Below are 13,889 nucleotides of genomic sequence, written 5' to 3'. Positions count from 1 at the left end.
TTCTTGACCTAACGAGCCTAAAGTTTCCATATCGTGACCGATTATCAAGGAATTTGGTGTACATGCTTGAATGGTTTTTTTTTTAAGTTTAGTTTGCTCAATTCCTTTAAAGAATCACATAACCTTAAATTTGAATTTTTATTGAATCATCAGCTAACCTTGTTCCAGCTTACATCCTTTTTGAAGAGAAACGATCCATCAAAATTTTTAAAATTAAGAGTAAATGACGAAATTATTGATAATCCTTCACAATTAAAATCATTTGTTCATGCTCATTTTGCAGAGACTTTAAAAAAAAATCTCTACAGTTGATGAAGATAGAGAAGGCATTTTGGATTGCATCACTAAAAAGCTAGATGAGTCAGTTAACATTTTAACTCACCCTTTTAGTTATGAAGAGTTGAAATTTGCCATAAAACACGTAGCGTGTTAGCGTAGCGTACATCCCCAGGACCAGATGGAATAAATTGTGAGTTTTATAATATTTTCTTTGAAGAAATTAAAGAAGAAATGTTGAACCTTTTTAACGATTATTTCATTGATGGTCAATATCCGCCAGCTTTATTTACAGAAGGAATTATCACACTAGTACCTAAAAAAGGAGATCAGTATGATATTCACAGTAAAAGACCAATTAGCATGTTATACACAGATTATAAAATTTTGACTAAAATGCTGTGGATACGTCTTCGACCTTTATTAACAGAATTAATAGATCATGGACAATCAGCTTGTATAGAGTCATGTATATTGGACTTAAGAGATGTTTTTCTCAAAGCCAATGATAATAAAAAAATTAAATGTGTAATTCTTACAATAGACTTAGAAAACGCTTTTGATCGTGTTGATCATTATTTTTTTGTGAAAGATTTTGAATCGGTTTGGATTTCCAGTTTTATTTGTAAATTTTTTGAAAAGACTTTATCTAAACGCTACATCAAAGGTTTTATTGAATGGCTTATTAACTTCATCATTCCAAATTTGTAGTTCAGTAAGACAAGGATGTCCATTAAGCATGGCTTTATTCACACTCTTTGTCGAACCCCTCATAAGAAGGATTTATTAAAATGTTGATGGCATTTTCTTGAACAATAAATTTATAAAAGTTATTGCTTACGCAGATGACATCAATATTTTGATAAGAAATGATCATGAGTTTGATACAGTTTTGCAGTTGTTTTGTTATTTTAGTAGTTTTTCAAAACTTAAAAAGAATGTTTTCAAATACAATTTTATAACATTAAACAACTGTAACTTTGGACCACAGCAAATTAAAGAACAGGAAAGTGTTAAAATTTTAGGATTGCATTTTTTTTCCAAATTTTAAAACTACTATAGATAAAAATTACAATAGTCTGATAAACAATATTAAAATGACATTAACCCAGCATAGTAAAAGACTTTAAATTTGTTTAAAAAATCGTGGACTTTGAATAGTTACGTTTTTTCAAAACTATGGTATATTGCACAAGTTTTACCAATGGAAAACAAACATATAAGTATTTTAAGACAGCTTGCTAGCAAATTTATACGGAAAGGATATTTTATTTTGTATCACACATAGAATTGTATCTACCGGTCTCTAATGGTGGAATTGCACTTGCTGATGTTGAAACAAAATCAAAAGCATTATGTTTTATACACTAGAAATGGACAGCTAAATCCGCACGACTTTATTATGCGCATTGTCAATAAAAATATCTTCTCCAGGAATATGCGAGAATGGCTAGCATTGGCAAATGAATAACGAGTTTTTCCAAATTTCAATACCAGTAAATTAATTTATGATTTTTTCGATTTGACATTGATATTAAAGTGGAAAAAGAATTGCCGAGCCTTCAAAGAGAAATTATTTTTGAAAATTGCAATCAAAATTGCCTTAGCTCAGGTCAGAAGTCTTCCTTTTTTATCCTGCTGAGAGATTTAATTCCAGCAAATGATAAAATGTTCAGGCACAATGTAATGGGGCTAAATTCTTCGAAATGCGATTTTTGTAACTTAAAGGACAGTACTGTGCATCGAATTAAAGAATGTGAAAGATCTAAAATTATTTGGCCTTGGTTAAATAAAGAACTAAAAACGAAATTCAAATTAGATATAACTGATGCAGAAGATTTATTCCAATCTACAAATAATAAGAAAAATTATAAGTATAAGGCAGGATTATGGTTGACTCTAGAATGCATAACATACATAATAAAAATGAGAAAAGATATGAATATAAATGGAATTAAAGAAAGAGTACGATCCTTAAGATGGAACAATATGTTTATTTTCCAGAAACATTTTCAGAACTATGTAAATATGATTTGATTAAGTCGTATTAGTTGATGAGAGTGCAATAAGATTTAAGGAAAAAGTGTTAGTTTTAAGTTTGTTATGTAAATATTAAAAAAAATCGATCAATAAAAAAAAACCGATGTGCTTCAAAAGCGTAGTGCGTCTTTGTTTATGGTATAAAAGCATTAAATAATATGAAAATGTCATTGAACTGCTTACTTCAGCTGTAAAGTGTGTAAAATCGTCATTTGGATTTTTTAAAAGTTTGTAATATTCGAAATAAGTATTTCGATGTCACGCTATTGCTAGTGTTGTTATTTGTGCTTGCTTAGCAGCTCTAAAATAGAATACTTAGTTGGTTTTTTAATCATATAGAAATGTGGGTGACTGTAAGCGATCGTGAAAATAAATGATTTTTTTTTAAATATTCGTTTATTTAAGAGGATGCCATGTGCAATCTTGATTTAGTGTTGTCTGATAGATTTTTCCTTATGAAGATGATATTCTTCTAGCTTTGCCATAAAATATGTAAATGAGACTTTGATTTTTTTTTCTGCAATGTATGAAAAAGAAACGATTATCTGAGCATAAAGCAAATTTCGAGGAACACATTTTTAGGGTTGTGCAAGTTTCAAAATATTTTTTCGAAAAGGTAAATTTTTCAGTTCATCAAAGGTGGGAAGATTTAAATATTAAAATCATTAATTGGCAGAAGATAATTTTTTGATACAGTTTTCTTTGGATCTTTTTTTTTTTAATTGACGTTAGAATTCACTTTAATTGGCTGAGAAAATGCTTTTTCATCAAGAATATATCTTAAAATTGCTATGGAGAAAAATAATTTGAACTGAAATCGATAATTTGTGTTTAGTGAACTTATGTAGTAAACAGTGTTGGTAAACATCTTATGATCAAAATTGATTGATCCAAAGTGTATGCGCTACATAATCCATGGCTAGTGAAGTAGACAATGTGCAACTCGAGACCCCATACACCCAACCCTCGGGTAGTAATCATATCACCTCTTGTCTGCAACTCCGATTCTCTACCTCCCCGTGGTGCTGGGGTGCGAGCAACCTTAGCGGAGATCGGGTACCCAACCCCGGTGGATGCTTTGGTCGCATGCAGAATGAGTTAGGAGGCTTCGTACGCGTCTGTTCTCCATGTTAGGGGCGGCGTGCGGAGTGCAACAACGTCCTGGTGGTGTTCGGGACCCAAAACAGCAACATCACGACGGTCCTCCTGCGAGATAGTGGGGTTAGCTGCGGGCCTTGCGAGCCTGTGACTACTAAAAAAACATAAGCAACGAATAACGAACAACAAATTTCGGATGGAAATCGGCAAAGACCCTCGCGACGAAAAGGGACTAGCGATTGGAAACTTGGAACATGGAACTGCCGATCTCTAAATTTTGTGGGCAGTACCCACGTGCTCTCCAACGAATTGAAGAGCCGCAAATTCGACATCGTAGCGCTGCAGGAGGTATGCTGGAAGGGCTCCACGGTACGAACGTATCCAGATGGTCGTGCCATCTACCAGAGCTGCGGCAACACACACGAGCTTGGAACAGCTTTTATAGTGATGGGAAAGATGCAAAAGCGCGTGATCGGGTGGTGGCCGATCAACTCACGAATGTGCCGGTTGAGAATCAAGGGCCGGTTCTTCAACATCAGCATCATCAACGTGCACAGCCCTCACCTCGGAAGTACCGGTGATGACAAAGACGAATTCTACGCGCAGCTGGAACGTGAATACGACCGTTGCGCAAAACATGATATCAAGATCGTCATCGGGGATTTCAATGCTCAGGTCGGCCAGGAGGAGGAATTTAAACCGACAATTGGAAGGTTCAGCGCGCACCAGCTGACCAACGAAAACGGCCTTAGACTTATTGATTTCGCCGCCTCCAAACGAATGGCCGTACGTAGTATCTTTTTTCAGCACCGCCTCCCACACAAGTACACCTGGAGATCACCGTACCAAACGCAATCACAGATCGACCACGTTTTGATCGACAGCCGGCACTTTTCGGACATCATCGACGTCAGATCCTGTCGGGACGCCAACATCGAGTCGGACCATTATCTGGTGATGGTGATGATGCGCCCAAAACTCTCCGTAGTGAACAACAAGCGAAACCGGCGCCCGCCTCGGTTAAATATCGCACGACTGAAGCAACCTGAGGTCGCGGCAGACTACGCGCAATCGGTCGAAGCAGCGCTGCCGGCAGAGGGCGAGCTTGACGAAGCCCCTCTCGAGGACTGTTGGGATACCATCAAGACAGCCATCAACAGTGCTGCGGAGAACGTCATCGGTTATGTGGAGCGATCTCAACGGAACGACTGGTTCGACGAGGAGTGTAGAAGGGTGATGGACGAAGAGAATGCCGCGCGGGCGGCAGTAGTGCAAAGAGGCACCCGTCGAAATGTGGAAAATCACCGACAGCGGAAGAGGCAGCCAGTCCGAATTTTTCAGGAGAAAAAGCGCCGCCTGGAGGAGGAGGAGCTCGAGGAGTTGGAGCAGCTGCATCGTTCCCAAGAAACACGAAAGTTCTATCAGAAACTCAACGCATCCCGCAAAGGCTTCGTGCCGCAAACCGAAATGTGCCGGGATAAGGACGGGGGCATCCTGACGGACAATCGTGAGGTGATCAAAAGGTGGAAGCAGCACTTCGATGAACACCTGAACGGCGCACATGCAGTAGATCAAGACGGTGGGGGAAGGTACATCGCCGGCGTAGCCAACGACGTAGAGGAGCCACTCTCAACGATGAGTGAAGTTAAGGAAGCCATTCGCCAGCTGAATAGAAACAAGTCGGCTGGGAAGGATGGCATCGCAGCTGAACTCATCAAAATGGGCCCGGACAAGTTGGCCGATTGCCTACAACGGTTGATAGTCCAGATCTGGGACATAGAACAGCTACCGGAGGAGTGGAAGGAGGGGGTAATATGCCCCATCTACAAGAAGGGCGACAAATTGGACTGTGAGAACTACCGAGCGATCACTGTCCTCAATGCCGCCTACAAAGTGTTGTCCCGAATCCTACTCCGCCGCCTAACGCCACAAGCAAACAGATTCGTGGGAAGTCATCAGGCCGGCTTCATGGAGGGACGGTCAACGACGGACCAGATATTCACATTACGGCAAATCCTCCAAAAATGCCGGGAACACCAAGTCCCTACGCACCATCTATTATTCATCGACTTCAAAGCCGCATACGATACGATCGACCGTAACGAGCTATGGAAAATCATGGACGAGAACGGCTTTTCCGGGAAGCTGATCAGACTGATCAAGGCGACGATGGATGGAACGCAGTGCTGTGTGCGGATTTCGGGTGAATTGTCGAGTTCATTCGAATCGCGCAGGGGGCTTTGACAAGGTGATGGTCTATCCTGCATGATGTTCAACGTGGCGCTAGAAGGTGTTATTCGACGAGCGGTTGGCGAAATGCGGGGCACGATTTTCAACAGATCCAGTCAACTTAACTACTTTGCCGATGACATTGATATAGTCGGCAGATCATCTGCGGCGGTGGAAGACATCTACCGCAAACTGAAACGCGAAGCAGGAAGGATTGGGTTGATGATTAATACGTCCAAGACGAAGTACATGCTGGCCTGCGGATCCGAGACCGACCGAACCCGCTTGTCCAGTAATAACAAGGTCACGATCGACGGCGACGAGCTGGAGATAGTCGAAGACTTTGTCTATCTCGGCTCACTGGTGACCGCAGACAATGACACCAGCCGTGAGATCCGGAGGCGAATTATCAGCGGAAGTCGTGCCTACTATGGACATATATACTAACCTGTATATGACGCTCATTAGACCGGTTGTTCTCTACGGGCACGAGACATGGATATTGCTCGAGGAGGACCTGCGTACACTCGGAGTATTCGAGCGCCGAGTGTTAAGAACCATCTTTGGCGGCGTACAGGAGAACGGAGTGTGGAGGCGAAGGATGAACCACGAGCTCGCGCGACTCTACGGCGAACCCAGTATCCAGAAGGTGGTGAAAGCTGGCCGGATACGCTGGGCGGGACATGTTGCGAGAATGCCGGACGACTGTCCTGCAAAACAGGTGTTCGCTACGAATCCGGTAGGAACAAGACGAGCGGGGGCGCAACGAGCGAGGTGGTTAGACCAAGTGGAGCGTGATCTGGCGAACGTGGGGTTCCCGAGAAATTGGAGAACGGTTGCCATGGACCGAGTGAATTATAGGAATTATGTTCGTCAAGTTATGTCGTGAGACGGTATACTATGAAAATAAATAATTGTTTATTTTTGTGCCACTAAAATCGTTTTTACTGAAATGTCTTCTTTCAAAAACGAAGGTAATCCATCATGAGATTGAACTTGAAGTATGATCGGTCGGTTAGTTAAACATCTTAGTTTGCGAAATATACATTCAAGGGAACTTTTTAAAGCTTTTAAAAACAGCGAAATCCAATGTTTTTGTTTTGAAAATTGTTGTTTTTTTTCACAGGAGCAGAATAAGTATAAAATATTTTAGAAAAATCGAATTTTGTATGCAGGAGAGGGTTGAAAACTTCTTTATAAATTTATCCCGGAATCCCGAAAATTCCCGGGAAAAGGTTCATAAGAATTCCCGATTCCTGGGAACATAAAATGCCCGGGAAATGGACACTCTAATCCTCTGTACCGGCTATACATCTTACGGGCTCTGGAACTAGCAATAATTTGTTGTTTGAGGGAGGGTTTTAATGACTTATAGCTAGGCAACAGTTTTAGCTTATCGGAGAAAAATGACGGAACATTTCAGCGATCTACACTTAAGTTTTCGCTTGCATGACCACTACATTCAAGCAAAACAAGAAAAAAACATTTCTTGGGATTTTCATTCTATAGGAAAACTCATCCCAAAAAAAAATATAGTGAGAATCGAACTCAGTGCAACATCTCATCTTGGCTTGTCAGTCCGATATCTTACCCAGTGCATCATCTGAGTCGCTTAGCAACGAAAGTTTATTGTCAAAGCCTGCCATTTGGCCGGTGTTTTTTTTTTTCAACCTCCTTTGTCTTTGATGGGAAAGGGATGAGTATGGGGATGGGAATGGGAAGCTATAAACTATTTTCTATTGCCGGTCGGTTTGCAGACACACGCACTGCTCATCTTGACTGGTGGTTTTTGCCGATAATTCCACCTCCAATGAAGTTCATTATTGGAGTAGAGTCTGATTTGTGGGTGTAGTTATTTTTGTTATCATTATACTCTGTTATCAAGATAAAAACAATTAAAACAAATAAAAACACACATTTTTTGTCCAAATTCGTCAGATCGTCTTTACTTCATACTTTGAAGCATTTTTTTCGTAATCTATATTTTAGTCCACTATACATCAAACAAATAACGATACTTTTCTTCGACGACGTCCTCAGTCCAGCAATCGATTTCGGTTATCTGTTCAACGCTCAACTCTCTTTTCCAACCATCAGCCGTACCCTGACGCATGAACTTTCCTTCGCCTTTCTCATCGGTGTAGTTCACTTTATTGTTGGCTTTCATCGAATCGAATGATAGGTGTTGGCAGAGCTGTTCAATTTGTTCATCCGTATAAGTTTCCCCGAAGAAGTGACAAGTTTCAAGTATCGAAGATCGTAGATCCCGTTTCATATCTTCATAGGATAGGTACAGAATGTTTTCATAATTTTGAAGTTCGTGGTATTCTATCACATGATTGTGATAGGGTGAGTAGTATTGTAGATCTTTCTTGAAGGAGTGGATGAACTGATCCAAACTGCCTTTGTAGTGAATATTTTTCGAATGATGATAGTAGGAAACGGCAACCGATTTGGGATTTCGTTTAACGTGAACAATTTTAGGTTTCACGGACCATATCTGAGGAGGCAAAAGTCCCACGGGTAGATGCGTTTTGATAAACCGTGGACTAGCCATATTTCTTACCAAGCCGAAGGAGTCTCTATCACTGATCATTGTAGAAATCCTGTAAGATAAATCTGTTATTTTGAAATGTTCGTTAGCGTTTTGACGAGTTCCTACTCCAAGAAGGGAAACCTCTGTCGAATGTGGTTGTTTCGAGCTTTTTCGAAATCCAGTCCGTTACAAATCAACCAAACCATCTCCTGAGTCCAGGTGGTACCATTTTTGGGATACGTAGCCACCCAAACGTCATCGGGCTTCACTTCAAACTGGTGCAGCTCACGTTCCCAATTTTTAAACAGTTCCGACATGCAACAGGGCTGAGGTTCCCAATTTGGGATGCCAATGGGAACATGGGAGTAGTCTTTTGGTTTCACCAGAATGTAATCACTTTCACCTAACTCTTGATTCGTTTCCTCCCAAGTTGGATCGGTGATCGGAAAGTACTCGTAAGCCATGTTCTGAGTTCTGATGTGATGATTGTTGGATTCTGCAGCACAATTGGTACTGAAATCACTACTAACTAGTTGTAGTAGCTTTGTACTCCATCTTTGGCCATAAGCCATTATCGTTTTAGTTTAGTGATAACGTCCCCGGAGAAAATGTGTACTCGGCCAGTGGCCAGTGTATTTATTGATAATTGGATCAGAACGATGACGCAATTATCTTTAGAAAGGCCGGCGCTTAAAGCGTCTGTTAGTAGGGAAGCAAAATGTGTTGATAGTGTTAAATCCATGTTTAAATAATGCGGCATTTTGCCACGTATGACTCTGCTTTTAACTCATTTCCAGGTTGTTGATGACAATTTTATTTCGGATGAAATACAAACAAGGACAACAGCAAATTTGTCAAATACTTTGTTTTTATTTTAATTATTTTATATCTCTCTTTGTTCACTGTTTTTTGATTTTATTATGTACAGATTTTGGTTTATGTTTTTAATTAAATTTTCAACAGAATAAATTTTCGTAAAGATCTATAATAGGAATAATAAATACAGTATGTGTATATGTATGTATGTATATATTTAAATACCTGTCCCTAGTTTGGGCAAGTTTGGTTTGGGTGAACCATTTCATTTATATGCAAGTGTTGTTTGGTTTTAATTCCCTTCTCGACTTTGTTCAGATCTAGTTTATACGATATTTCCTAGCTTTTTTTTAAATAGTTATATAAAGTTTTACAATTTACACTTATGTTTGTCTGAATCATCAATCTATACCGTCAATTTAATCTTTTTTTATGTTCAAATGTTCTGCACATTTTTCGAGATGCAGTCTGTGTTTTTTTAAATAATTTATGTAATGAGTTGAAAATGTTGCACATTCTCTTTGCGTTAGTCCAGTTCATTTTCCTAGTAGCGATAGTAACAGTAACAGTTTTTTTTTGTAGTTTATAGATTATAGCATCTAGTATAGTGATAGTATAGTTATAACAATATCTTAATTTGAACAGAAAGTAGTTGAAAAACACTCTCGAACGAATCGTATTTCTAAGACTTGTATTGCCAACGTATGGAGATTATTTGCTGCAATGTTTTATTTTGTGTCAAATTGAATACTAAAAGCACTGTTCTAACTTTGGCAAATCAGATTCGTTTTGCTTTCGGTGATATTTTTCCGACTCGTTCCCGTGCAATTTGTTCGGGGCACACACATTTTTATGTGAATTTCATTTCGCCAATAATACACATAGCACCCATTATTTGCTCGTTCATTCATCCTTGCAGTCATTCTGCTGGATGCTGCTGCTGTTGTTTGGATTTGTAGACCTGTTTCGGCAACAAAATGGCAAGCGGAACCACACAGGGTTGTTTTTGCGTAGCTACATATGAACCAGACGATGTTGATTTTCGTCACACAGTGTATTGCTGTTTGGCTTGTATACATGACTTTTTTTTTTCTCTACATTGCTGTTTTGGGATTTCCTCCGGTGACAGGTGATGCTTTATTGACAATTATGCTGCTGTTTGTTTTGTCCCATTCGAATAAGGTATGATTGAAGTCACGCATTCAAATTCAGAAAAAATGCTCAGCTCACCTAGCAGATTCTGTATGGATTTTTAAGCACTCAAAAAATTTCAATGATATTTTTATAAAAGTGACAAAATATGAACTCTGACTGATTCAAAATTAATTCTCCGGATTTTCTCTGGAATAGGGCCTGACAACCTTTATGTCTTCAATATGACTTGAAAGGTTTGACGAAGGCCTTTATGGCCTTGAAGACAACTTTCAAGGAATGTCTACCCATAAGGCCTGGAGACTTTCAAGAGTTGACAACAGTTTTTGAGTCTTGTTGACTTTCAGAGCCTTAGGACGAACTTCGAGGCCCGTGACCTTCTAGACCTATAGTTTTTAATGTTTGACGATGACTCTTGCATCCTGATGTTTACGTCGACCTTCATCAAGACATGAAGATCTCCGAGACTTTTGAAGTCTGACAACCAAGGCTTGTCAACTTTATAGGCTTGACTCAGAAGGCTTTGCTCAGAATGAGTTTTTACTCCCATCCTAGTCACCAACGATTTTACCCCACAACATAGAAAGTTTATTTTCTTTACAAACGACGCTTTTCAGCATCGAAAGACGCATACCAAGTTTGTTTTTTCCCCCTCGTTAGTGATCAGTTATTTTCTGAGTTAATATCGGTAACCATCAAACAATCATCGCAATCATCGCACCAATGAATACATTGCGCGTGGACGGCGTCGAATTATTCGACATCTACTCGACTCGCTGACGATCATGCTTCGCCGCGAACGCTTCATGAAGCAAAGCGATTCAATTCGAGGAACGCAAGAGGTGCCCAAAAACCAAATCTATGCCAATATTGGCTTATCTTCCTCTCAAGTTATGTTAATTATTTATTAAAAATGGGTCTTAAGGACCGTATCGTAATTTATGAATACAACTTTAAGCCTCTCTGTGAAAAAGTCTATGAAGTGTTTTGACAGCTGTTCATTGATCGCGTATTATAAACATAGTAAACAAACAGAATATCTCGAAAAAAGTTGAGTTTTGAATCCCGGCGCAGCAATGAAGGGACTTTCGGAAGAAAAACAGAAAACGATTGTGACCAAATACTGTTCGGAGCCCGGCTTGACTATAAGAAAATTGGCGAAACAGGAAGGAATCAGCATCTGTGCAGTTCAAAATGCTATTGCCCGATTTGGTATGCACAACACTTTCAGGAATCTACCTGGTCGTGGCCGAAAAGTTGGTGCATCCAAGCCGGCTTTGGACAAAAAAATATGCCAGCAGTTTAAAAGAAAACGGAATATGTCAGTTCGGGATTGCGCAAGAAAGTGTGGGACATCAATCGAAATGGTGCAACGTGCCAATGCACGTAATTCGTTGAAGACCTACAAGAAGCAGAAATGTCCGAAACGCAGCAAAATTCAGGCGAAATCCGTGAATACTCGAGCTCGAAAGTTGTACGATGAGGTTTTGAGCAAGAAGAATTTGCGCATTATTATGGATGATGAAACATTTGTGAAAATGGACTACAAAACATCCAGGTGCACAATTCTACACTGTGCCTCAAGGAACGGATGTCCCAAACTCGGAGAAGTCAATTTTTTGTGAAAAATTTGGTATGAAGGTGCTGGTTTGGCAAGGAATTTGTCAATGTGGTATGAAGTCATCACCTTTTTTCACTTTCGGGAACATGAATGCCGAAATATATCGGACTGAATGTATTTAAAAGCGTATTTTGCCACTCATTCAGAAGCATAAAGGTCAGACACTATTTTGGCCAGATCTTGCATCATGCCACTACGCGGGTTCAGTCTTGGAGTGGTATCGAGAGATGGAAGTCAATTTCGTGGCAAAAGCGATGAATCCTCCAAATTGCCCAGTGATCCGGCCTATCGAAAGGTATTGGGCCCTGATGAAAGGGAAACTGCGGAAGAAGGACCATGGAGCTGTTGACATCAATCAGTTCAAGAAGGACTGGATAAATGTAAGCAAAACCATCGATGCAACCGTTGTGCAAAAATTAATGCGAGGAATCAATGGAAAAGTGCGTGAACTGAGCAGATCCATTACTGACCAGATAATTAGATTATCCTTGCTGTTGTCTCATTCTTTGAAGTCTAATAAACATGTACAAACAACCAGCATTGAAAAATAAAAGAGCAATAAATAAATAGAATACTTATAACGTGTATTCATAATTTACGATACGGTCCTTAGTTTTTATCCCGGGGATTAATCCCTAGTAGCATTCTTCCTTGAAGGTCTGAGTCTAGGCATGAATGAACAACATCGTCATCAACTCGCGAAGAATCAACTCGCTAACGAATTGATTCTGTTGCGAAGTAAATGATTGCTGGAGTAAACAATGACTGAAAATCGGGAGGAGAAAATCAGCAAGGAACGCTAGGCAACACAAACAGAACGAAAAATCATCGTACATAGTTCACTAAGACGGCGCTTTTCTGTTGCATGTTTAGATTCGTTCGCGAGTAATGCAAAACAGCGTCGTTACTGTGGTTGCATCGGTAACAATTGGAAATTTTGAGGCAAACGAAGCGATTATCAGTAACCCTGCTTTTGAAGCCTAACGACGACCTTCTAGGCCTAACCCCAGCTTTCAAGCCCTGCCGACGATCTTTAATGCTTAACGACATTTAAAATCCAACAACCTTTAAGGTTCAACGATGACTTTTAAGGCTTGACGACAACTTCAAATGCCTTTTCAGGCCTAACGACTACCTTTGAGGATTATGACGATCATAAATGCCTATAGACCTTCGAGATCTGGCAAAGTCCTTCGTGGCCTGATGACCTCTTAAACACAACGTTGTTATTCAAAGCTTAACATAAACTTTCTAGACCATACGGTGTTCATCGTGGGCCACAAACGTCCTCTGAGACCTGACGAGTTGTTTGACGTAGGCTTTGACGATGATCTCGAAAGACTTACGGTTCTAATCGTTTGATGACGATCTTTAAGGTTTGATAGTAACATTTAAGGTCTGAAACCGTTATTCAGGGTATGATAAATTTCATGGTTTGACGACGACCTTCAAGGTTTGACGATGACCTTCGAGGTCTGATAACCTTCAATGTCTGACAACAATCTTGGAGGCCTTACAAACCTTTAAGATCCGAAGACAACTTTCGAGGTCCGATAATCGCCAACTTTAACGACTTTAAGGTCCTGACATCGCCATTCGATGTCTGACATTGGCTTTGACAATGATATTGAGGGCCTTACGGCAATAATCGTTTGAAGACGACCTTTGAGATTTGATGAAAACCTTCATGACCTGACGACGTTATTCAGGATGTGACGACTTTCAAGGTTACGATAACCCTCAATTTTTGACAACGATCTTGAGGCCTTTCAAACCTTTAATGTCTGACGACAACCTCGAGGTCTGACAATCGCCAACTTTGACAACTTTAAGGGCCAGACATCGGTCTGACGTTGACTTTGACGACTTACGGCCCTAATCGTTTGATGACGACCTCTAAGGTTTGATGATAGCCTTCAAGGCCTGACAACTTTATTCAGGGTGTGGCGACATCCACTGTAAGACGACGACCTTCAAGGTTTCACGACGAACTTTTGAGGTCCGATAATTTTCAATGTTTGACAACGATCTTGAAGGCCTTACAAACCTTGAATCTCTGACGACAACCACGAGGTCAGACAATCGCCAGATTTGACGACTTTAAGGACCTGACTTCACCTT

General features: G+C 40.1%; 2 protein-coding genes across 2 annotated transcripts in view; one reads left to right on the top strand and one right to left on the bottom strand.

Moving 5' to 3' along the window:
- LOC129758382 (pseudouridine-5'-phosphate glycosidase-like) overlaps positions 1 to 13,889 on the top strand; it is a 59,743-nt gene that overhangs the window by 27,630 nt on the left and 18,224 nt on the right. The gene's annotated exons all lie outside the window — the stretch shown is intronic.
- Positions 7,574 to 8,700, bottom strand: LOC129758384 (luciferin sulfotransferase-like). Its single transcript, XM_055755888.1, has 2 exons — positions 8,306 to 8,700; positions 7,574 to 8,249 (listed from the first exon to the last, which is right to left on the bottom strand). The coding sequence occupies exons 1-2, from the start codon at positions 8,641 to 8,643 to the stop codon at positions 7,637 to 7,639; spliced, it is 951 nt and encodes a 316-aa protein (XP_055611863.1). The 5' UTR covers positions 8,644 to 8,700; the 3' UTR covers positions 7,574 to 7,636.

The sequence above is a fragment of the Uranotaenia lowii genome, chromosome 3 (assembly GCF_029784155.1).
Source record: "Uranotaenia lowii strain MFRU-FL chromosome 3, ASM2978415v1, whole genome shotgun sequence".
Lineage (NCBI taxonomy): Eukaryota > Metazoa > Arthropoda > Insecta > Diptera > Culicidae > Uranotaenia > Uranotaenia lowii.
This window is presented reverse-complemented; position numbering and strand designations above follow the sequence as displayed.